Here is a 26,798-nt window from a genome sequence, read left to right as displayed (position 1 = left end):
AGCAAGATGCATATGCCTAGTTCCAAATATCATAAACAAAATCATAAAGTAGAAACAAAAACACATGCCATAAAAATGCATCTGTATAGGGAAAATGAACTTCTCATTTATAACTTGTTCTTCAGAATGAAAGGGATGTCTAATCTTTCATTATAAATAGCAGTTCAAATGATAGATCATCACCCAAAACATCAATTCTATTCCTCTCTTCACAAGATGCTTCCTGACTGGCAGAGTATTTCCAGACTTACAACATCCATAATATTTTGTTTTTCTGAAAACTTGTTTACTTGTTGGTCCATACCACAGACCCTGGCAAATCCTGCCTTTGTTCAACATGGCATTCATCATTAGCAGAGCTTAAAGTTTGTAAAAGATCTATCACAAACCTGACTCATCCACAACTGGCAATGCTGAAACTCTCCTGTCCACAAATATACTCAGCGCCTTGTATATAGGAGTGTTTGGGTGTATAAAGGCAATATTAAGGTACGTTCCAATTCCAAGTTCCTCCAGTGTTTTCTTCATAAAGGCAGGCTTTGGCATCTCAGAGATCTATAGGGGAAGGAAAGAAAAGCTTATAGTCCCAAAATAATTTTTCTTTCCAAAACTAGTCAGAATCACGAACTGTGTTAACACTTACTTATTTCAAGCCAGCTACTTAAACTGTTCTTACCCTTAGTAAGAGGAAAAATACACAACTAGAAGATTTATTTGGCTTTTGGGATGATCAGAAACTTAACCTTGCAACAATATACCTCAGAATATTTCAACAGTTATATCTAGGATGTCCACAAGATGAGAGACACAACAGCTGAAGAAAAAGGCACAACACCACAGCTTTCTCAATTGACTACCAAAAATATAGTGATATAAAAAGCAAAAATGTTCTTAAAAATTCTGATTTGGTCTCCAGTGGAATTCTGAAATCCTTGCCTATGTAGGATAGCAAAGTAGGACAGCTAACTATTTACTGTAGTGTTTTACTGTTTACCTGTGCTGTGCACGACATGTACTTTGAATTTTATAAACTTTTTTGTGGTAATATTTAGTTTTATGTGCTGCGTGTGATACAGGTTGAGTAACCCTTATCCGAAATGCTTCAGAGGTGTTTCAGATTTTGGATTTTGGAATATATAATGAGATACCTTGGGATCGCCTTCTTTTCTGACTCTGAATCCATGTGCTACCAGTAAGCAGTCTTTGTTTTACACTATGCACTTAGCAGCAAAAACTACTACATGTCATTAATATAATGTGTGCATGGTAACAAAAGCAGCACAACAGCATCAGAATACCTGAGTCAGCTGTCATTGAACAACAACAATGGCAGCTTTCAGTCTCCACCTATGATGCAGTGTTTTGATTAGGTTACAATACACTGTATCCGTATTTCACTTTTAAGGTTTTACATAAGGTATAAAAACAATCAGCATTGTAGACTTGTTCAGGTGTTAGATTTTCAACAGCAACAATTTCCACAAACTCATCAATGAAATTCTCTGCAGCTTCATGATCAGCAGAGGCTTTATCTTTAAAATTTTTGAAATCTTAAAAAATTCGATACCATGCCTTTTCTTTAATTTCTGTAGCCAGCCAGCTGAATATTCACAATTACCTTCAATTTTCAGTTCTTCATGATACATCTTTGCTTGTTTCATGATCAGCATACCGTTAAGCAGGATATGTTCATTCCGATGCTGACGCCACTTCTCAGAACTGTCTGTGATGTGCAGAGACCTGTGCATCGCCTGGGAGCCTTCCCGGTGCCTTGTGGAATTTTCCATTTGTGATCTCGTGTCAGCGTTCAAAAAAACTTCATATTTGGAGGTTTTCGGATAAGAAGTACTCAACCTGTATACATTTTGTGGGTGCACTGTGGTCCAGAGTAACATTGTTTTGTTTGGTTTTGGTTCACACACACACACACACACACACACACACACACACACACACACACACAGAGTCAGATGAGAATAAACTTTAACTTGAACTTAAACTATCCTGGTAAAGATATTTTCTAGATGATAAAATAAAAACATCAGAGGTAGATTGCTTCTATACAGTGGTGGTGCATGGAATGCACTGCCAGTGGTGGTGGTAGAGGCAGATACATAAGGGACATTTAAGAGACTTAAATAGGCACATGGGTGAAAGCAAAATGGAGGACTGTGTGTGAGAGAAGCGTTAGATTGATCTTAAAGTAGGTTAAAAGGTCGGCACAACATTGTAGACTAAAGGATCTGTATTGTGCTCTAATGTTCTATCCTCTATAAAAATTGAGAATAAATTCTTAAAAGGAAGCCAGGCATGAAGTTGGAAAGGGTAATCCTCTTAAGATGAGCAAAGAAAAAAGGTTATTTTCAATTATAATTGTGATGTCATTTGATAAGCCATTTTCTCATCAATAAGACTATAATACATGGCAGCAGAATTAGGCCATTTGGCCTGTCGAGTCTGCTCTGACATTCCATCATGGCTGATGCATTATCCCTCTCAACCCCATTCTCCTGCCTTCTCCCCGTAACCTTTGACACACTTACTAATCAAGAATCTATCAACCTCGGCTTTAAATATACCCATTTACCTGGCCTCTACAGTCACCTGTGGCAAGGAGATCCATAGATTCACCACTCTCTGGTTGAAGAAATTCCTCCTCATCTCTGTTCTAAAGGGTGTCTTTCTATTGTGATGTTGTCCCCTCTGCTCCTGGACTCCCTCACTACAGGAAACATCCTCTCTACATCCACTCTATCTAGACCTTTCAATATTCAATAGGTACTGCACATACAAATGTATCAAAGAAAAAAATCCTTCATTGACACACCAACACCCAGACAACTGAAGTAGTTCCGGAGGTAATACTTACAAAGAGCTGCAAGAACTTTAGAATCCTTTTATGAGTGAGGATATAAAGTGCATTTCCACTGACAGGGTCAATGACAGGCAACCGATGAATTTTGTTCTTAATGAGCGAATACACAGCATCGAAGAGGCTGAAAGGACAAAGCATTTAAAGGTGTTACCAGCATGACAAGTTACCGGCAAAGCAGAGTGGGTCACTTTACATCACTCTAGTCTCTTGAATCAGATTTAAGTTCCACATCGAAAAGCTGAGCACAAATAAATGGTGCTCAGTAACATGCCTTTGATTTAAAATGTGATTGGAGAAAGTAGTCAGATTGATAAGGCTACCACCAACCTCTTACTCAAGCACAGCATAAACGCTTTAAAATCTGGTGCTATTTGCTCTATTTTCATAAACCTGACATGAAAATGAACTTACCTACCGCCTCACTGTATTTGTCTAATAAACACTGAATTTTAATTCCAAAGGATTCAAAGTGATTCACAAATTGTGTGACTGCTTCCTAGCAGCTCACCTGTGTTTTAGGTCACTGACCTTTCCTCAGGACTAGGCAAACAGATAAGCAGGCTTTAATGCATATACTCAGTGGCCACTTTACTAGGTACATCTGTACACCTGCAATTATCTAATCAGCCAATCGTGTGGCAGCAAGTCAATGCATTAAAGCATGCAGACATGGTCAAGAGTTTCAGCTGTTGTTCAGACCAAACATCAGAATGGGAAAGAAATGTGATCTAAGTGACTTTGACTGTGGAATGATTGTTTGGGCCTGACAGGGTGGTTTGAGTATCTTAGAAACCTCCTGGGATTTTCACACAAAACAGTCTCCAGAATTTACAGAGAATGGTGCAAGAAACAAAAAACATTCAGTGAGCAGCAGTTCTGTGGATCAAATCATCTTGCTAATAAGAAAGGTTAGAGGAGAATAGTCAGACTGGTTGAAGCTGACAGGAAGGTGACAGGAACTCAAATAATCACACATAACAACAGTGGTGTGCAGAAGAGCTTCTCTGAATGCACAACATGTCAAACCTTGAAGACAAGGGGTTATAGCAGCATGTAACATGTAATATTATAACATGTAATCAGTGACCACTCTATTAGGTACAGGAGGTACATAATAAAGTGGCCACTGAGTGTAAAGGGTCAAGAGGAGAAAGAAAAGTATCTTCAGAACTGTTTTGGGAACTGAAGTGAAAAGTTCCACATAAGCAGCTTGTACTCAAACTACTAACGAGAAAGACAAAGCAACATCACATCACAGAAAGCATCTTAACCCTTCCAATCCCTTTTAATATTTTAGGTCGCCACTGAAGTGTAGTGGTTAGTGTGACACTATTACAGCTCGGGGAGTCAGAGTTCGGAGTTCAGTCCCCGTGTCCTCTGTAAGGAATCTCTGTGCGATCTACCTGTGGAATGTGTGGGTTTTATCTAGGCCCTCTAGTTTCCTCCCACAGTCTAAAGGTGTACCAGATAGGTTAATTGGTCATTGCTAGAATTGTTGTGGAGGGTTTAAATTAAATTGGCAGGGGAATGAGAACAGAGTGATAGGGCTAAGGATGGGGCAGTTGGTATATGAGTTGATGTAATATGTAGTGAGACTGTGAGGAAGGACAGGCAGATGATAGGCAAAATTACAGTCAGTGGGATGAGGTGAAGTGTAACATGGGGGCAAAAATCAAGAAGTCTAATGAATACAGGATTGAAGGTGTTATATTTGAATGCACACAGTATATGGAATAAGGTAGATCATCTTGTAGCACAGTGAAGAGGTGTGATGTTGTGGACATTACTGAGTTATGGCTGAAAAAAAATTATAGTTGGCAGCTAAACATCCAAGGATACACCTTGTACCGAAAGGACAGACAAGGGGTGGGGTGGCCCTGTTGGTAAAAAAAATGAAATCAAATCTTCAGGAAGAGGTGACAAATGATTGGAAGATGTAGAATTCTTGTGGGTAAAGTTAAGAAACTGCAAGGGTAAAATGACCCTGATTGGAGTTATATACAGGCCTCCAAACAGTAGCCAGGATATGGGATATGAATTCCAGTGGGAAATCGAAAAGACATGTAATAAGGGCAATGTTATGATAGTTATGGGGGATTTCAATATGCAGGTAGATTGGGAAAATCAAGTTGGTGCTGGATACCAAGAGAGGGAATTTGTAGAATGCTTACAAGACAGCCTCTTAAGCAGCTTGTGGTTGAGCCCACTAGAACGGCAATTCTGGATTGGGTGTTATGTATTGACCAAGATTTGATTAAGGAGCTTAAGGTAATGGAATCCTTGGGAGTTAGTGATCACAATATGATAGCATTCATCCTGCAGTTTGAGAGGGAGAAGATTTTCTGGTCAAGATGGTGCCAGTGAATAACGATTCCTCAGGCAACATTTTCTAGTTAGTCAATCATTTCAGTTTTTCTAAGTCTTCTATTTATTCCTTTTATCTTAATTTTGTTTTTAAAACTTTTGAAACCTGTGACTTTACAGCCTATAGTTTGATTGAGTGAGCTAGCGCTCTGCTGTCCCAAAGAAAACTCCAGAAGAGGAATGCAAGCACGAGTTACCATAAGGAGCTCAGAGACGAGAAAGATGGCCAGGATCGACCACATTTCTCACCAATTAAAGCATCAAGGAAGATTGAAACATCAAGACAAATGTGGAGGAAATCGAGTGGCTCTTGGAGAGGCCACTGGGTTTGAGTCGCTGCCCTTGGAGGAGCTGCTGGGTTTGAGTTGCTGCCCTCAGAGGGGCTGTTAGTTCGAGTTGCTGCCCTTAAAGGGGCTACTGGTTCGTGTTGCTTTCCTCGGAGAGGTCGCTGGATTGAGTCACATCCCTTGGGTGGGGGGGGCACCCACTGGTTCGAGTTGTTATCCTCAATGAGCCCACTGGATCCCGATGCTGCTGAAGATGTTATTGAAATTCTGAGATTTATGGATTGGACTGTAGCTCTATGTTTTTGTCATGTACTCTCCTATTCTTTCTTGTTGCCAATTGGCGCAGCTGGAGGCTTGGTTTTTGTTGGAGGAAGGGGTTGCAGGCGCGTGAGGTTTGCGAGTTTTTGTTTCTTTTTCTTTTCATGTGGGGGAGGATTGATGTCTTTCAATTACTATGGATTTCTGTATTCTATGGCTATCTGGAGAAGACAGATTTCAGAGTTGTATTCTGCATACTTTGATAATAAAGTGACCCTTTGAACCTTTAAAGTCAGATGTATCAGCATTATAGTGGAGTAAACGGAATTACAGAGGCATGAGAGAGGAGCTGGCCAAAGTTGATTGGAAGGGGATACTAACAGGGATGACAGCAGAACAGCAATGTGTGGAGTTTGTGGGGGCAATTCGAAAGGCTCAGGGTAGAGAACCCAAAGATGAAGTATTCTAAAAGGAGGACGAGGCAACTGTGGCTGACAAGGGAAGCCAAAGCCAACATAAAAGCAAAAGAGACGGCATAAAATAGAGCAAAAATTAGTTGGAAGTTTGAGGATTGAGAAGCTTTTAGAAGCCACAAGTTCAAGAGTGTCAGGGGGCTGAAGTAAGTATTATTAAGAAGAAGGTGCTAAGGAAGCTGAAAGGTCTTAAGGTAGGTATGTCACCTGGACCAGAAGAACTACATCCCAGGATCCTGACAGAGGTAGCTGAAGAGAATGTGGAGGCATTAGTAATGATCTTTCAAGAATCACTAGATTCTGGAATGATTCCGGAGGACGGGAAAATTACAAATGTCACTCTTTAAGAAGAGAGGGAGACAGAAGAAAGGACATTATAGGCCAGTTAGCCTGATTACAGTGGTTGGGGAAGATGTTGGAATCTATTACTAAAGACGAGGATTCGGGGCACATTATAAAGTAAGCCAAAGTCAGCATAGTTTCCTTAAGTTGAAATCTTACCTGTCAAATCTGTTGGAATTCTTTGAGGAAATAAAAGGCAGGACAGACAAAAGAGAGTCAGTGAATGTTGATTTTCAGAAGGCCTTTGACAAGGTGCTACACATGAGACTGCTTAACAAGATAAGTGACCACAGTATTACAGGAAAGATACCAATATGGACGGAAGATTGATTGACTGGCAGGAGGCAAGGAGTGGGGGATAAAGGGGGCCTATTCTGGTTGGTTGTTGGTGACTATTGTACTGATGTTTCACAAGGGTTGGTATTGGAATGGCTTCTTTTCACGTTATATGTCAACGATATGGATGATGTTATTGATGGCTCTGTGGCCAAGTTTGCAGATGATACAAAGATAGGTAGAGGGACAGGTAATGTTGAGGAAACATAGAGTCTGCAGAAGCACTTGGACAGATTGGGAGAATGGGCAAAGAAGTGACAGATGGAATATAATGTAGGAAAGTGTATGATCACACAGTTTGGTTGGAGGAATAAAGGTCTAGACTATTTTCTAAAGGGGAGAAAATTGAAAAATGAGAGGTGCAAAGGGACGGGAATCTTTATACAGGATTCCCTCAAGGTTAGCTTGCAGGTTGAGTTCGTGGTAAGGAAGGCAAATGCAACGTTAGCATTCATTTTGAGAGGAATCTAGAATATAAGAACAAGGATGTGATGCTGAGACTTTATACGGCATTGGTCAGACCGCACTTGGAGTATTGTGAGCAGTTTTTGGCCCCTATCTAAGAAAAGGTGTGCTGGCACTGGAGACGGTCCAGAAGAGGTTCACAAGAATGTTTTTAGGAATGAAAGGGTTTAATACATGAGGAGCGTTTGATGGCTCTGGGTCTGTACTTGCTGCAGTTTAGATGAATGCGGGGGGGGGGGTAGATCTCAATGAAACCTATCGAATATTGTAAGGCCTAGATAGAGGATATTTCCTATAGTGGGTCAGTCTAGTAGCAGAGGGTACAGCTTCAGAATAGAGGGGCGTCCATTTAGAACACAGATGAGAAGATATTTCTTAAGACAGAGAGCGGTGAATCTGTGGAATTCATTGCCACAGATAGGTGTGGAAGGCAAGCCATTGAGTATATTTAAAACGGAGTTTGATAGGTTCTTGGTTGGTTAGGGCAGGCAGCAAAGGTTACAGTGAGAAGGCAGGAGAATGGGGTTGAGGGGGATAATAAAACAGCCATGATGGAATGACAGAGCTGAACGGCCTATTTCTGCTGCTAAATCGGGGTTGTCAGGGATTGCTGGGCGGCACAGCTCTAAGGGCCAGATGGGTCTATTTTGCACCACACCTCTAAATAAATAAATTATTTGACTTTTTATTTGCCAACCCTGATTTCTAGAGACTCTAGCTGCAGTTCTCACCCTCCATTGCTCTTCAATCTTTTTTCTACTGGTAGAGACTATACACATTTTACAGTCAAAGATAAACAAAACCAACCACATTCGAGTTACAAATTATGCCAGGTGGTCTACATACCTTGCATCTGGTGTTATGTTCACTAAAGGCTTAAATGTTTCTTGTAAATAAAGCTCTGGAGACAGAAAACAAAGCACTTGTCAGATTCACAGCAGAATCAGGTCATGGGGTTCAACAATTTAGACTGTTCACCAACACACTACAGATTATTTACAGCACTACTGAAGAATTTTGTAAATCGATGCTTTAGCAATATGCTTAACTGGCATTCACGCTCTTAAAGTCCCACTCAATTCTGGTTTGCCAGATGAAATCTCATCTTACGAGACAGAAATAATGTTATTTCCTAGTGAAAAGCAAAAAATAAATGACCGTTCTATAGAGGGAGTAACAAATGATAAAATCTTGTAACTTGGAGATTGCGTTACCAGACAATCAAAATTACATATAAGCAGGTTATAAAGGTGCAAATCTTTCCTTTGCTGCTTTGGTAAGAATGATTTCCACTGAATTGCTCTTTTATTTTCAATGTGGGATTCTGATAAGGCAGGGATTCCTAATCTTTTATCCTAGTTTGGGAACCCCTATATAAGGAAACAGCGTTATTTTTTTATTCTGAACGATTGTCTATTCATCTTAAAGCAGATGTACATCTAGCAGAACTTAGAAGAAGCTGCCAAAATAATAGGTACTCTTTCTCTGGACATCTCACAGTGAAGTCTCAATGCTTTTGTTGTACAAGACACCAGAGTTAACCGAATAAAATTCTGGGACTTTATTGAAACATACAAGATTTCGCAAAACCAGAGCATGATGTGGAAAGGTCATTTCTTTTGGAAATCCTGCCAAAGGCAGGCAAAATCCCAGCAGCCCAGACTTCTAAAAACATGAAAACTAGACAGGCAATGGAGCCGAAAGAAATTCTTCCAAAATGTCAGTGTCCCCCAAAACACGGAAATTAAATCATATGGATAATCAAAGCTTTACTGATTGTTCACCTTAGTTCAGTGAGCAGTTGAAGCACTTAGCATGGTACAGACGGACAAATCTAGATTAAACTACATGGAGCTTGCTAACTTATTTGAAATAAGACTTCTCGACCTCTCGTTTTACTTATTTACACCATATCCTTGGGAAAGCTGTGCAGTATCTTCCCTCTCCTAATAAACATGTTACCATGAAACCTGACATGGATATTAGTAAATAGAACTTGTGTTTTAATTCCCATTCCCTTCCTGTATTTGTTGGGATGAAATACAATTGCTAATACCATGCTAATGTGGCCGTGTACACTTGGTAACTTCCAAGGTCAAATTTCACATTAACAACTATATATTTAGCATAATAAAATGATCCATGCATTTCAAAACAAAACTGGAAAATAGAATTTAACAACAAGGGTAGAAGGAGATATTAGGGCAATAATTTATGAAGTTCATCAGAAGGAACATCAGGCTGAAGTTCAAGTTTAATGTAATTCAACTGTACATTCGTATACACTTAAGCAAAACAATGTTCCTCTGGATCTGTGGATTTGCAAGTTGATATAAAGTGCATGTATGACATAATAGTTAAATATACAGCAGTATTATGCTACTGGCACAGTCATTAATAATATGTACTGGGTGGTAGCAGGGTGTTCAGAAGTCTTGCAGCCTGCAGGAAAAAACTGTTACCCAGCCTAACAGTCCTTGTTCTTATACTGCAGTAGCTTCTGCCTGACGGTAGGAGGTTAAAGAGATTGTTACAGAGGTGATTATATATCTCAGAGCTCAAGGCAGTGGCAGCAGAAGAAGCAGGCACGCCAATGGCAGTCGATTAACACTGGGACATGTTAGAGGTCAAAATTAGAGTAGAGCTTTTCAACTGGAGAATGCAGCGAGGCAATTACTCAGGAGGAATTTGGGAACAAGTGTATTTTCAAAACTCAGGCTCTGATGTACAGTAGCTGGAGCCACTCTAGGTTGGATGCACTACCAGCAGGGTGGGGGTGGTAGGGGCAGATACATTAAGGACATTTAAGAGACTATTAGATAGGCACATGGATGATAGAAAAACGGAGGACTATGCAGAATGGAAGCGTTAGATTGATCTTGGAATAGATTAAAAGGTTGGCACAAGATTGTGGTCTAAAGAGCCTGTTCTGTGCTTACTGCTCTATATTCTATGTCAGCAAGATTTTGTATACGAATATGGTGAGTTTGGACAAGCTTAAACTAATGAGAAAACGATGGCAGGTGCATTGAAATGGGCAAGTCCTGTTGTTGTCAATATATATGTTAATGGGATGTAATTATTCTTGGAAAGCAGTTATTTATTGAGTATCCTTATATCTGCTTTTGATAAGGCAGAGGTGAAACCTTTTGGAATCTCTCCTGGGTAGATAAGGCACTCAAACTGCTGGGATAGAGGATTTTGCCCAAACATCATTGGAGGAACAGTGACGCATTTCCAAATCAAGATGGTGAAAATATGGAAGGTAATATTGTGGTGGTATTCCCATTCATCAGATACTCTTTTCCTTCCGGGAACTATGGGCTTAGAAGATAATGAAAACACTGTGACAAGTTGCTAAGATGCTATTACTGTTACTACAGCCAAGATGTACCCATAACAGAGAAAATTAATCTTAAAAACTGGTGGAAGGGGTATCCAAAAAGTAGATGGCTTCAACCTGGACACCGCTGTGCTTATGAACACACCTTAGAGTTAGAGAAAGTAAAATAATGTTGTATCAGGTTATAGAACATTGCACAGTACAGCACTGAAACAAGCCCTTCAGCCCCCCATGCCCTTCAACCCAGCTAAATAAAGCACTTGACATCCCGCCACATAAAGAGATAGAAGTCACTGATACTTTTTAATATCAAAATAAACTTTATTTTTAGTAAAAAAATAACAAGAATAAACTGTAAAATGCCTTTTCATTCTTACATTCATAGACCATGGACTCACTTTCAAGGACTCTACAGCTCGTTCTCAATGTTTGTTTATCTATTGGTATTTTTTTTCTTTTCTGTGTTTGCACGATGGTCGTTTGCTCACCCTTATGTGCAGTTTTACACTGATTCTATTGCGTTTCTTTATATTTACTTTGAATGCCTGCGAGAAAATGAATCTCAGGGTAGTATGCGGTGACATATATGTACTTTAATAATAACTTTGGTTAGATCAAGACTTGGATTGGAGGAGAGACTGGGATGGTTTAGGATGAGTACCAATATTTCATTGAGGTTAACAAAGTGTAACTGGCCACATTGGCTTTGGTATTAAAGTTCAAAGTAAGTTTATTATCAAAGTACATATATGTCACAATATACAACCCTGAGATTCATTCTCTTGCGGGCATACTCAGTAAATCCAAGAACCATAATAGAATCAATGATAGACCACATCCAACAGGGTAGACAAACAACTAGTGTGCAAAAGACAACAAAATGCAAATACCAATGAGAAAAAAAAAGCAGTAAGTATTGAGAATATGAGATTAAAGTCCTTGAAAGTGAGCCCATAGGTTGTGGGAATAGTTCAGTGATGGGACAAGTGAAGATAAATGAGAATCCCCACTGGTTCAAGACCCTGATAGTTGAGGGTAATAACTGTTCCTGAACCTAGTGGTGTGAGCCCTGAGGTTCTTGCCAAATCAAAATGTCCCTTTATGTCTGTCCTGATGAAGGGTCTGGGTCCAAAACCTCGACTATTTACTCATTTCCACAAATGCAGTCTGTTGAGTTCCTCCAGCTATTTGTGTGTAGCTTTGTATTTCCAGCATCTGCAGATTTTCTCATGTTTCTGAGGCTCCTGCACTATTTTGCAGATGGCAGCAGCAAAAAGAAAACATGACTTGGATGGTGGGATGTTGCCTTCCTGTGACAATGCTCCATGTAGATGTGCTCAGTGGTAGGGAGGGCTTTACCTGTGATGGACTGGGCTGTATTCACTACTTTTTGTATGACTTTCCATTTAAGGGCATTGGTGTTTCATCCCCAGGAGATACAGGAAGAGAAAGAGAATTAAGACAAGTTACATTTGCAAATATCCACGTCAAGTTTCATGATAACCTGTTTATTCGAAGAGGGAAGATACTGCACAGGTTTCCCAAGGATATGATGTAAATAAGCAAAGAGTAAGGTATTGAGGAAGTTTGTTTTACAAGATGCAAATGCTTTTTTTTAAAAGGCACAAATTCTTCTGCAGTAATTTGAGATTCAGATAAGTTAGACTGGTAACCTTAACACAGGATCAGCATCAGATTGGAGATCAAAGCATTGGCATCTTGTTTTAATTATGTGGTGAAGTGTAATGCATTTGTGTGTTCATTTACAATCGCAAAGATAAATCAAAATACCCCCTGATGTCTTGGAAATTACAGGGTAACGGGATAATTATTCACATTGATTGTGAAAAGTTAGAGCTAAATTAATAATTCCAAACCCAATTTCAATACAGGCTGCTGCCTGAATTAGATGACATGCCTTCTGAGGAAAGGCTGAGTAAGCTAGGCCTTTTCTCCTTGACCATAATACATTTAAACAGCATTAGGCCATCCAGCCCATTGAATCTGCTCTGCCATTTGATCATGGCTGTTTTATCTTCCTTCTTAAACCTATTCTCCTTTTTCCTGTAATCTTTGACATCCTTACTAATCAACCTCTACTTTAAATATACTCAATGACTTGTCCTCCTTGCCCATTTGTAGCAATGAATTCCACAAATTCACCTCCCCCACCCCCCCCCATGGCTAAAAAAATTCTTTGGAGTGAAGGATGAGAATTGATTTGATACAAGACAGTGCCTTTTTTCCAGGCTGGCAATGTCCAATACCACAGGACATCTGTTTATGGTGAGTGGAGGAAAGTTTAAGGGAGAGGTCAGTGGTAGGCTTTTTGTTAAAACAAAGTATACAAAGAGTGGTGGGTGCCTGGAACATACTGCCTGGAGTGTTAGTAGATTAAACAGGGACATTTAAAAAGCTTTTAAATAGGCACAGTGATTAAATAAAAATGGAGGACTATGGACTTTGTAGGAGAGAAGGATTAGATTGACTATGGAGTAAGTTTATATAGGTAAGCACAAAATAGTGGGCTGAAGGGCCAATATTGCACTGTACTGTTCTATGTTCTAAAGACCAAGATATTTCGTCGCAAAGAAAATGGCAGCCAGAAACAGTTTGTAGAACAACAGCTGATTCAGTTTTAATTAGGTAGATTTTCTTCAATGATTAAATATAATATTTTCTCTTTACAGCTTCAACGATGTGGAAATATGAAATGAGCACTTTGAAATGCATAGCTGTATAAATTGCCAATGCTGATGTCAAATTATGGCATCTTCTGATATCATTTGAGAAATCAAATGCCCAATTTCAGTCACTTTTCCAATAAGGAAAATGATTTGCGCCAAAGAAATTACTTAGAAATAGAACATAGTTACTCTCACACACACAAAGGGCAAGATTCAGAAGGATCATACCATACCATTTTAAGCAATACTGTGTTTTCCTCAAAAGATAAAACAATGTTTTTATATCCAAATAAGTGAACAGAGTTTAACTACCCTGGGCAAGGTCAAAGTCTAACTGTTTTCAGTCTATGGGTTATAACTGTTGAAAGTGCAGTGCTGAGGTTACTCAACAGAGATTATAAATTCTTTGTAAACAAAATGTGACTGAAATTCGAAAATGATAGGAATTGCAGGTTAGGCAAACTTCCTTTAAACAGGGATAACAAAATGATCCACAGAAGGTTTTTAGTTGTATCTTATATGTAGCTTACAAATGCCGTACAAAACATCTGTGAAGTTTGCACATAACTAAACTTATCAATAAACCTAAAAACTGTTTCTAAATTAGGTTTTTAAGCAGTCTCCACGATTCACAAGTAAACTCTGCTCATGCTTGTAGATCTGAACCAGGCCAATAGCAGCAGCATAACAGCTGACTATAAAAGCCCCGGGTTATGGGAAGAGATCACTGCTCACACAAGAACAATGGCTCATTTAGGTGACATATTGGAGAAAATTAATGGGAGTCAAAAGTAATTTATGTTATTCTTACCTCGCCATGATTCAATCTTATGCTCCTCCAGTTCATAGATTTGTACCTACAATGGGGAAAAAGCAGAGTTTATCAGTGAAATATTCTCAAAGGTGTCAATCAAATTATCTTTTCTCCTACTTGAACAAGGGCATACCACTGAACAAAGCAGACTATGTAGAAAATTGGTCAATTGGTAAGGCAATGAGTGATATTGAACAAACAGACCAAAGTTACTGGTCCAATCCGTCAATCATTTGAATTAAAAATGAAGGGGAGGGGGGATCTCACTGAAATCTATCAAATATTGAAAAGCCTAGATAGAGTGGACATGGAGATGTTTCCCGTAGCGGGTAGTGGGCGAGTCTAAAACCAGAGGGCACAGCTGCTTTAGAACAGAGATGAGGAGGAATTTCTTTAGCCAGAGGGTGGTGAATGTATGGAATTAAATTGCTACAGACAGCTGTAGACGAAAAGTCACTGGGTATATTTAAAGTGGAGGTTGATAAGTTCTTGATTAGTAAAGGTGTGAACGTTTACGGGAAGAAAGCAAGAGAAAGGGGTTGAGAGGGATAATAAATCAGCCATGATTGATGGGATGAATGGCCTAATTCTGCTCCTATGTCATAGTCTTATGCAGTCTTTGGTGAGGCGATGGATAGCTAATGAGGAAAAAGAAGTATGATGGTGATAGTGAACCCAACTCCTGTGATCAATACCACAATTTGGCACCCTTTACTGAAACCTTTTTAATGTCCAACAATTATATTGTGACTTCTCAGGCAACTGAGTGAGATGATAAACAGCAAAATTCATATTTAATCACGTCAGATTAAAAATTAGGATATGCACATGGAACTAAGAAACAAACTAAAATATGATAAAAAATTTTAGGGAACAGGCAATGGTGGACTTGCTTCCATGACTTTTGGAGATTCCAAGTTGGCAGCTGAGGTCAATGTAGAATCCACAGACCTTGCCATGTGTATGAAAGGTGGCAATAAATGGGGCTGGATAGTGGATGTTTAGGGAGCTGGGGTATTCCTTTGGCCTTTTTGCTGGGCTTATGAGTGCCCTTGAAGAAAACTCAAGATCTCTAGTGACATCTTAAATATTCCTCCTTGAATTTCAACATTCATGCACCAGGGAGTTCCATGAGTCAGTGAGGAATTTTGCACCTTTTTAAGGAAGCTTCAAAAAACATCTTGCAATGTCCCCACTGTCCACCTAGTTATCTCTTGCTGAGGTGCAACTCTGAAGCTGATAAAACTGTTTATTATTGTCACATGAACCGAGGTACAATGGAAAAACCTGTTTTGCAAACCATTCATAAAGGTAAATTCATTACAACAATGCATTAAGGTAGTACACTGTAAAACAATAACAGAATACAAATAAAGAGTTACAGGTACAAAGCAAGTGCAGTGCAGATAGACAGTAAGGTGCAAGGTCACAATCAGGTAGATTGTGAGGTCAAATCTCTTACTGAACTAGGGAAACATTCAATAGTCCTACAACAGCAGGATAGAAGCTGTCCTTGAGACTGGTGGTATGTGCTTTCAGGCTTTTGTACCTTCTGCCTGATATGATTGGGGAGAAGAAAGAAAGTCGATGTGAACTACATTGGTTGATTTACTGAGGCAGCATGAAGTGTACATAGAGTTTCCATGATGTACTGAGGTGTGTTGACAATTCACTGCAGTTTCTTCCAGTCATGGCAGAGTAGTTGCCATTCCAAGCTGTGATGTGTCCAGATAGGAGTCATTCAATGTGCATTGATAAAAATTGGAGAGGCTCAAAGGGGACATGCCAATGTTCTTTAGCCTTGTGAGGAACGAGAGGTGCTGGTCAGCTTTCTTGGCTGTGGTGTCACTGCGAGTAGTATGTACATTAGGAACCTGACATCAGGAAGGAAATAATGTAGCCTACACAATGAATTGAATGCGTGTAATCAGAGCCTCAGAGCGGGGATCCCACCTGAGCAGAGGACTGTGACATTAGAATGTTTATCCTTTGCATGAATTTAGAACATTTGGTGAAGAAAGCATTGATGGTACCTCCAAGGCTAACATCTTCAGCATGGAGGCACTACAGCTCCAGTGACCTGCATTCAGTGCAGATCTCCTTAACACTGTGGGCGGAGACTGCCATTATCACCATGACAATGCTGATTTCCTCCAGGCACCCGAATTCCCTCCCACATACCCTCCCTTAGTTAAAAAAGTGGCAAAATTAAAGGAGAGTCAGTGGTGACTTGAGAGGGAATACATTGCAGGGATACAAGGAATGAACGGAAATGGGACTGATTCAATAACTCTGTTGGAAGTTGGCAAGAACCTGAGGGGGTGAATACTGTGTCATGACAAGTCTTATTTTAAACTTTGTACATATAAATAAAACCACAGCCTGGGTAGCATCCTTGACCGCAGCTTCTTGTTCTATTTATTCAATAGCCAAGGATACCTCAGGCTAATAACCAAATGCTGACCCACAAAATATTCTGCAATTCCAGTTGCTGTTGCAACTCATCTAGCCTGTGTGAGCTGCTCCTTATGTAGGTGAATTGCAGAATCTCAGAGAATGAGGTTACAAAAGCATGGGGACATGGGACTGTGGATGTTAGAATCTGGACAACACACAAAAAGCTGGGAAGATCCCAGCAGATCAGCAGATTTAGAGTGAAATGGAAAGTTTGATGTTTCCAATCGAGACCCTTCATCTGGACTGCTGCTCTCCAAAACCAACTCCAGATGAAGGGTCTTGACACAAAATATTGACTGTACGTTTCCCTCCTTTCATGCTGCTTGACCTCAATGTAAAAGTCAAGTTTATTGTCATATGCACTAGTACGCGCAAGCCTAGGTGCAATGAAACGAACACTTGCAGTAGCATCACAGGCACACAATATTAGATAAATAGCATTGACAAGTGTGCTAAGTTACTAAATTACAAGCAAATGGGATTGCTTTGTTACCTAACACAGGTACAATAGGCCAAATGGCCTATTTCGATAGCCATATAGAAATATGCCAGGGTCCAAAATACACATTCCATTTCAAAAAGACCTAAGAAAAGTTTCCAGCATTTGCTCAAAGTATCCCTGGCCCACAATAGCTCAAAGTGAGGAACAGCATTCAGTATGACACGAAGAGCCCACAGTATGGTATGTGTGTCAGAAGCAACCAGAGGTCACAAGAAGAAAAACAATACCTCACATCGTGCAGCTCAAAGAATGTGTTGGAACAAAGGATTTCATTTTGTGGGGTAGTGGCACGTTTACTAGGGGTAAACAAAGATGCTACCTGTCACAGGTTTCACTCGAAGATCCTTAATAAACTGAATAACAAGAATGGTACATAATGTTTAAAATTAGTTAGTTGGAAGGAGTATGGTTCAGGGGAGGAGATATTAAAAAGTTAGAGAAAATTTTATTTTAAGGTGATTATTGATCATTTTAAGGTGACTGGAGCACTGGAGGTGACGGGGGGGGGGGTGCGTCAGAGGTAATTTTTTCCATAGAGAGTGGTGGGTGCGTGAAATGCGCTGCCAGGGGTGATGGCAGAGGCAGATTCAATAGGGATATTTAAGAGACTATTAGACAGGCACATAGATGAGAGAAAATGGAGGGTTATGTGGGAGGGAAGGGTCAGATTGAGTTTAGAGTAGATTAAGAGGTCAGCACAACATCATGGGCATAAGGGTCTGTTCAATGCTGTAGTGTTCTATGTGAATGGACAAGACAGTAGCTCGGGGCAAATTATAGTAAGAACCTAGTTCACAAATATAGTTGGCCATAGGCCAAGTGCTAATGAATGGAATTACTAGAGAGTAGACTTGATAATTGGCTTGAATATGGTGGGCCAAAAGGCCTGTTTCTTCAAGTAACTCTCCGACTCCTTCATTCAATTAGCCATTAAATGGAAAAATGGTAAAATGGAAACACTTTAAGCCCTTTATACAAATGTAACTAGCATGGGGAGCAAATAGGCAAATTTACATCTCTAAGTATGAGCTAACAGCCAGTACACAGATGCAATTACAAAGGGACCAAGGGCAAAAGATGGGAAGTTGGGTGCTGCAGTGGCAAATGGAATTTAATCCAGGGAAGTTAAATTCTCATATGACACATGGAGTGAAATTCGGGATCTAGAGCTGATTCTGTTACAGGAGTCAAACTGGGCATACTGAATCAGTTCCCCTCTACCACCACTCTGCTCCGTCTAGCAGAATTAGTCCTTACTCTTAATAATTTCTCCTTTGGCTCCTCCCACTTCCTCCAAACTAAAAGTGTAGCTATGGGTCCTAGCTATGCCTGCCTTTTTGTTGGGTTTGTGGAACTATCTATGTTCCGTGCCTATTCTGGTATCTGTCCCCCACTTTTCCTTCACTATATCGACGACTGCATTGGCGCTGCTTCCTGCACGCATGCAGAATTCGTTGACTTTATTAACTTTGCCTCCAACTTTCACCCTGCCCTCAAGTTTACCTGGTCCATTTCCGACACCTCCCTTCCCTTTCTAGATCTTTCTGTCTCTGTCTCTGGAGACAGCTTATCCACTGATGTCTACTATAAGCCTACTGACTCTCACAGCTATCTGGACTATTCCTCTTCTCACCGTGTCTCTTGCAAAAACGCCATCCCCTTCTCGCAATTCCTCCGTCTCCGCCGCACCTGCTCTCAGGATGAGGCTTTTCATTCTAGGGTGAGGGAGATGTCTTCATTTTTTAAAGAAAGGGGCTTCCCTTCCTCCACTATCAACTCTGCTCTTAAACGCATCTCCCCCATTTCACGTACATCTGCTCTCACTCCATCCTCCCACCACCCCACTAGGAATAGGGTTCCCCTGATCCTCACCTACCACCCCACCAGCCTCCGGGACCAACATATTATTCTCCATAACTTCCGCCACCTCCAACGGGATCCCACCACTAAGCACATCTTTCCCTCCCCCCCTCTCTCTGCATTCCGCAGGGATTGCTCCCTACACAACTCCCTTGTCCATTCGTCCCCCCCATCCCTCCCCACTGATCTCCCTCTTGGCACTTATCCGTGTAAGCGGAACAAGTGTTACACATGCCCTTACACTTCCTCCCTTACCACCATTCAGGGCCCCAAACAGTCCTTCCAGGTGAGGCAACACTTCACCTGTGAGTCGACTGGGGTGATATACTGTGTCCGGTGCTCCCGATGTGGCCTTTTATATATTGGCGAGACCCGACGCAGACTGGGAGACCGCTTTGCTGAACATCTACCCTCTGTCCGCCAGAGAAAGCAGGATCCCCCAGTGGCCACACATTTTAATTCCACATCCCATTCCCATTCTGACATGTCTATCCACGGCCTCCTCTACTGTAAAGATGAAGCCACACTCAGGTTGGAGGAACAACACCTTATATTCCGTCTGGGTAGCCTCCAACCTGATGGCATGAACATCGACTTCTCTAACTTCCGCTAGGCCCCACCTCCCCCTCGTAACCCATCTGTTACTTATTTTTATGCACACATTCTTTCTCTCACTCTCCTTTTTCTCCCTCTGTCCCTCTGAATATACCTCTTGCCCATCCTCTGGGTCCCCCCCCCCCGTCTTTCTTCCCGGACCTCCTGTCCCATGATCCTCTCGTATCCCCTTTTGCCTATCACCTGTCCAGCTCTTGGCTCTATCCCTCCCCCTCCTGTCTTCTCCTATCATTTTGGATCTCCCCCTCCCCCTCCCACTTTCAAATCCCTTACTCACTCTTCCTTCAGTTAGTCCTGACGAAGGGTCTCGGCCTGAAACGTCGACTGCACCTCTTCCTACAGATGCTGCCTGGCCTGCTGCGTTCACCAGCAACTTTGATGTGTATACTGAAGCTGTGATAGAACAAAGGACCCTCCCAAAAATCCTGGCAGTTCTGGACATTTCTCACCCTCTGCATGCCACCATAGCTGAACAGAGGAGCTCTTTTAGTAATAAGAGTAAGACAACTGCGCCGCTCCAAAGGGCACTATATGAGGTCATTCTTATCCTTGGCCATTAGGCTCTATAATGAGTCAACCTATAGCCGGGAAGCGATGACCCCCTCCTGCCAGACTGTTATTAAGTTCTGTTAAAGCTCTGTTTACCACACCCTGTGCAATACTACCATTACTTCTTATCTGGATGGTGTGAATGTTCACCCATTACTGTATAATTTTGTGGTAATTCTTGTACTACTACCTTATCAGTGTGAACTTGCAAATCTTTTAATCTTTGCCTTGTAAATCTTGTACACCTTATTTTTAAGGTAACTTTTTTCTTTCTTACTTCTCTTCTAATATTTGTATATCTGTGCACGTGTAATCCTACTGTGACACTAATTTCCTTTGGGATTAAAAAGTATCTATATATCTACCTAGAAGGCACAGGTCTAAGGAGGACAGGAGAATTTTTGAAGAGGTCTGGGGGCAAGTTTTTCCACATGAAGGGCAGTGAATATCTGGAAAAAACTGCTAGAAGAGGTGGCAGGGGCAGATATAATGTTTAAAAGGCATTTGCACAAGTACTTAGCTTGGGTAGGTATAGAATATGGACATAAAGTGGGAAAATAGGATTAATGTAGACAGGCACAGACAAGATGGGTCAAAGGGCCTGGTTCTGTACTGTACATTAATATGGTATTAAGGCTGAGAATAAATATTCCAATTTAATTAACTTTTTAAAAAGATAGATAAATACTTTAATGATCCCAAAGGAAATTACAGTGTCACTGTACCATTACAAGTGCACAGATATACAAATATTAGAAGAGAAGTAGAAAGAATAAAAAATAATTTACCACAAATGGTGTAATAGGAAGGGGTCATCACTTCCCTGGCTGACTCATTGTAGAGCCTAATGACCTCATATAGTGCTCTTTGGAGCGGCACAGTTGTCTTAGTCTATCACTAAAAGTGCTCCTCTGTTCAGCCAAAGTGGCATGCAGAGGGTGAGAAACATTGTTCAGAATTGCCAGAATTTTCCGTTGGGTCCTTTGTTCTAGCCTCCAGTGTGTCCAGTTTAACTCCTATAACACAGCCAATCTTTCTAGTCAGTTTATTGAGCTTGTTGGCGTCACCCGTGTTGATGCCATTGGCCCAGCACACCACCGCATAGAAGACTGGACTGTTGGCGACAGATTGGTAGAACATGTGAAGGAGTGACCTGCATACCCCAAAGGGCCTCAGTATCCTCAGGAAGTAGAGGCGACTCTGGCCTTTCTTGTACACAGCCTCTGTGTTGGTGCTCCACTCAAATCTGTCATCCAGGTGTTATCCCAGGTACTTGTAGGTCCTCACCACATCCACGTCCTCACCCATCAATGATTAACAGGGAGCAGTCTTCCTAAAGTCCATCACCATCTCCTTTGTCTTACTAATGTTGAGCTGTAGATGATTCTGTTTGCATCATTTGACAAAGTTTTCCACCAGGGCCCTCTGTACTCATTGTCCCATCCTCCTTTCATACACCCAACTATTGCTGAGTCATCAGAGAATTTCTGCAGATGACATGACTCAGTGTTGTATCTAAAGTCTGAGGTATACAGGGTAAACAGGAAGGGAGCCAATACAGCCCCCTGTGGGGCCCCAGTGCTACTTATAGCCATGTCTGACACACAGCTCTGAAGCCACACACACTGTGGTCTGCCGGTCAGGTAGACCATCATCCAGGATGCAATGGAAGTGCCAACCTGCACTGAACAGAGCTTTCCCCCAGCAATGAGGGCTGTATGGTATTGAAGGAACTTGAGAAATCAAAAAACATGATCCTCTCAGTGCTTCCCTGCTTATCCAAATGGGAGTAGGCTCTGTTCAACGGGTAGATGACAGCATTGTCAACTCTATTTTGCTCCTGGTAGGCAAGCTGCAGGGGATCAAGGACTGATCTGACCATGGGTCAGACATGAGCCAGGACCAGACTCTCTAGGGCCTTCATGATGTATGAGGGCAGGGCCACTGGAGAGTAGTCATTCAAGACTTTTGGTCGGCCCTTCTTGTGTACTGGGACCACACATGGTGTTTTCCACACAGTCAAGACCCTTTTCAGGCTGAGACTAATACTGAAAATGTGCTGGAGAACTCCACACAACTGCTCAGCACACTCCTTCAGGACCCTAGGGTCACACCATCCAGTCCCAATGCTTTGCCGTGCCTGAGTTTCCCCAGAGCCCTTCTCACCTGCTCAGTAATGAAGGGGAGTCCATGATGACTGGGGAGTTGATGGGAGATGTGGGCTAGCGGAGCTGAAGATTGGGACAATAGCAGTTAGTATGTAGATGTGTAGATGGTAGGTGCAGGGCAAGTAGGGCATGTAGATAGTGGTAGCCTGTGTAATTCATCCACGTGTTGAATTGGAGGGGGATGGAGGGAGTAGGGGACGTGTTGGTGCAGAGGGAGCACTGGGTGCTTCGGCACCTGGACTGGTGTGCTGAGGGGGGTGTGAACAGGAGGGCAACTATCAACCCTGTTGAAGAATTGGTTTAATACATTAGTCCATTCATGGCTGCATTGTAAGGCTTTACAGCTAGGCTGACTGAAGCCAGTGATATTCTTCATGCCTTTCAGCACCTCCCGTGTGCTACTCTGCCGAAGGTTGTTCTCTAGATCTCTCCAGTATTCCTCTTTAGCCACCTTGATCTTCTCCTTTAGCTCCCTCTGCACACATTTCAATTCCCCTGTCTCCTGATCCAAAGGCTCTCTTTTTGCGGTTGAGAGGAGTCCTTAGATTATTGGTGACCCATGGTTTGTTGTTAGGGAAGCAGCAAACAGTCCTTGATTGTATTGCAGTATCCACACAGAAGCTGATGTAGCCACTGATACGTGATACAACCTGTAAGTCCATTAATGTCCGTTAATGTGGTTCACGAAGCACATTCCGGTCAGTAACCTCAAAGCAGCCCTTCAAGGGCTTGATGGCCTCTGGAGGCCATTTCTTTACTATCTTAGCAGTAGCTAGCTTTTGCTGTACTTTGGGCTTATACAAGGGCATGATGTGAACCAGGTCGTGATCTGGTTCATCAGGATAGGCAAAATGGAGGAGGGGCAGTCCTGATAAACACTATTGGTAGTAAAATCTCAAATAGCGATGAGAGGCATACAGGGGTGAGATAGATTGGCCTAGTGAATGGTGTCACAACACCTTCAGAAAGGGGAAGCTGGGAATACACTCTTTGAGTGGTCACAGGTGGAAAGGGTGAGCTGCTTCAAGTTCCTGGGTATCAACATTTCAGGAGATCTAGCTTGAACCCAATATAATGAGGATATCACAAAAAAGGCAAATCAGTGGCTCCGGCATTAGGAATTTAAGGAGATTTGGTATGTCAACAAAGATTTGGGAGGAGGAGAAGATGGCGGCGTGACGGCAGCGCGCGCGGACACTTTGGTGGTGATGCCTGTTATCTGTCAAGTAGGGGACCGAGCACAATTCTGATTTGATGGAGACAGACGTGAGTGTATGGAGGAACATCTGGAAAACTTCTGAAATGCCCGCTTTGCCGCCGCTGCTACTGTATGGTAACCGGAATCTCTGGAGCAGAAGGCCCCAAATTCCTCGGCTTTGCGTGTTTCAACAGCCGGGGCGAGGTCGAAGGCGCTCGGCAGAGGATGGCACTCAGGAGGCTGTATCGGAGAGGCTGGTCGGAAGCTCAAAGCTTTCGGATGGATGGACTCAGTGTTGGCTGTGGTTGGCTGCTTCCAAGGCATCGGCAAGTTGACGGTGCCTGGAGGTTTATGGCAGGGAGTTTCTCCCTTTTGCCGCCTGCTATCGGGGACTCGGGGACTTTTGAGACTTTATTTACCGTGCCCACGGTTTATTCTTCATCAAATTATGGTATTGTTTTGCACTGCTGTAACTATATGTTATAATTATGTGGTTCTGTCAGTGATAGTCTTTGGTTTGTCCTGTTTTCTGTGATATCACTCCGGTGAAACATTGTATTATTTCTTAATGCATGTATGCATTTTTAAATGACAATAAAAGAGGACTGAGTGTTCTCATAATCTAAAAAAAAGATTCTTGCAAATTTCCATAGAAATATGGTTGCATCAGTGTAGTACGTGGCCAAGTGTTCAGGGCATTGGGCTCATGATCTGAAGGTCGTGGGTTCGAGTCTCGGCCAAGGCAGCGTGCTGTGTCTTTGAGCAAGGCACTTAACCACACACAGCTGAAAATGGGTACTGGCAAATGGCTGGGGGTTAACCTCGCGATAGACTGCCGTCCTATTCGGGGGGGGGGGGGGGGGGGGGGAGTCTCGTACTCTCAGTTGCTCCACGCTACAGAAACTGGCATAAGGCTTGGGACAGACTTTAACTTTAAAAATGGTTGCATTATGAAGGCTTCAATGTACAGAATCAGCAGAGACTGCAAGGGGTTGTAGATTCTATCAGCTCCAGTAAAGGCACAACCCTCCCAACCATCGAGGACATATTCAAGAGATGGCGTCTGAGGAGCGGCATCTATCATTAAGGACCCTCATAATTCGGGACGTGCCTTCCTCTCATTACCACGAGGAGGTAGTATAGGAGTCTAACGATCCAAACTCAACAATTCAAAATAGCTTCTTTTCCTCTGCCATCAGATTTCTGAATGGTCCCTAAACCTATGAACACTACATCATTATTCCTTTTCTTTTCACAATGTATTTATTTTGTAATTTATAGTAATATACCTTTGTTCTGTATTGCTGCCGCAAAACAATTTCACGTCATTTAAGACAGTAAAACCCAGAAAAGATGGGATAAGGCAGCAAACATATGTAAAGTGTCTTAGTTTGGAATATTAAATGGCAAATGGCCATGAACAACGGTGGGAACTGGGTATAGTGTAAAGCCAAAAATTAGTGGCACATGTAACAAGTAGTAAACAAGGGTGGCGTGGTAATGTAGTGGTTAGCACAATGCTTTACAGCACCAGTGACCTGGGCTCATTTCCTGCCTCTGTCCTGAAGGAGTCTGTATGTTCTCCTGTAAACCTGTGGTTTCCTCTCGGTGCTCCAGTTTCCTTCTACAGTCCAAAGATGTACCAGTTGGTAGGTTAATTGATCACTGTAAATCATCCATGATAAGGCTAGGGTTAAATCGGTGGGTTGCTGGCCGGCGCGGCCAGAAGAGTGGGAAGGACCTGTTTTGCGCTGTATCTCAATACATAAATAGATAGATAGATAAACAAATAAATAAAATCATGGGCTTGCTCATACACCATCAGGACAAAGTGAATTTGTAATAATAACATGAAAGACAAATTCACATAATATTTAGGATCATTATATCAAGGGGACATAATTATAAAGTGATTGGAGGAAAGTACAGTGGCATATCGGAATTAAGGGATTTTTTCATACAGAGTGGTGGATGTGTGATAAGCTCTGCTAGAGGTAGTGGTAGAGACAGATACATTAGGGACATTTAAGTGGCTCCTAGGTAGGCACATGGATGAAAGGAAAATGGAAAGCTATGTGGAAGCGAAGGGTTACATTGATCTTAGAGCAGGTTAAAAGGTTGGCACAACATTATGGGCCAAAAGGCCTGTACTGTGCTGTACTGTTCTTTGTTCTATGAAACAACTCCTGAACTAGCAATGTAATGAGAAAGAGCTCATTACTAATCCAGTAGTTAAGCAAGAGTGATCATAACATGGTAGATTTTTATATTAAGACTGTTCAGTTTCACCTGAAACGAGGGTCTTAAATTTACTTAAAATAATCAAAGTAAAAAGCAGGAACAAGTTTTGATAGGGAATCTGCACTGAAAGAAATGGCAATAAACAAGTGACGGTAACATTTGAATGATTAATGTCCTCTTGCTGCAGTGCTTCAGAAGAGTGGACACAATCATTAATTTTACAAAAATTCTAATTTTATAACACCTTTGGTCACATCTCTAATGGAAAATAAATCCTAAATTCTTAAAGCCTTCTTTAATAATAGCTAATCCTCACCCAGAAATACTCTCCAAGGACTGAGATAAATGTTTTCCTCTGTATTAATATCCTTTTTTACATCTTTGTATGAAAATGACAGGCAGGCAAGATCTGTAGATTGGAAAGGAATTATAATTCATTGATCCAGTAACAGCCACTTTCTATAAAAGCCAAAAATATAAAGTCCCTCAGCCAACTAACAAAAAATATCTTCAAATAAAGACCTTACCATCGACTGCAGTGAAGAGACTGCAGTTGTTGGTGTGGTCTTTATTTGATCGGATGAGCATCCAGAGATCAAGGTCATTGATCCAGAGATACAAACTCAAGCCTCACTGCAGCTGGAGAATTTTAATTCAAAATAAATTAATCAAAATAAAAAAGCTGGTTTAGTAGTATCTATGAAATTACTATATTTTCATTAAAATCTCTCTGGTTCACTAATGTGCCATCTTTACCTCTTCTGGCCTACATGCAACTCTAGATATAAAATACTGATTCTTAATTGCTTCCTCAGTTCTGGGACAATTAGAAATGGGTAATAAATACTAAATTTGATGGTAGCATCCACATTGCGTGAATGGCCTAACATAATAAAAATGGTGCTAACGTATTTGGATATTTTACTTTAACAAGACCTGACCTCCATCCTTGCCAGAGATTGGT

General features: G+C 41.4%; 1 protein-coding gene across 3 annotated transcripts in view; it reads right to left on the bottom strand.

Annotated features, from left to right (window-relative positions):
* Positions 1–26,798, bottom strand: part of prkag2a (protein kinase, AMP-activated, gamma 2 non-catalytic subunit a) — a 508,879-nt gene that overhangs the window by 34,464 nt on the left and 447,617 nt on the right. For all 3 annotated transcript variants that reach the window (XM_072254087.1, XM_072254086.1, XM_072254089.1), the window contains 4 exons: positions 14,242–14,287; positions 8,247–8,301; positions 2,870–2,996; positions 390–555 (listed from right to left, as the gene is read on the bottom strand). In XM_072254087.1, coding sequence (XP_072110188.1) covers positions 390–555; positions 2,870–2,996; positions 8,247–8,301; positions 14,242–14,287 — 394 coding nt within the window. The remainder of the gene's footprint in view (positions 1–389; positions 556–2,869; positions 2,997–8,246; positions 8,302–14,241; positions 14,288–26,798) is intronic.

This window comes from Mobula birostris, chromosome 3 (genome assembly GCF_030028105.1).
Source record: "Mobula birostris isolate sMobBir1 chromosome 3, sMobBir1.hap1, whole genome shotgun sequence".
NCBI lineage: Eukaryota > Metazoa > Chordata > Chondrichthyes > Myliobatiformes > Myliobatidae > Mobula > Mobula birostris.
Note: the sequence above shows the minus strand (reverse complement) of the source record. Positions and strands in the feature narration are given on the sequence as shown.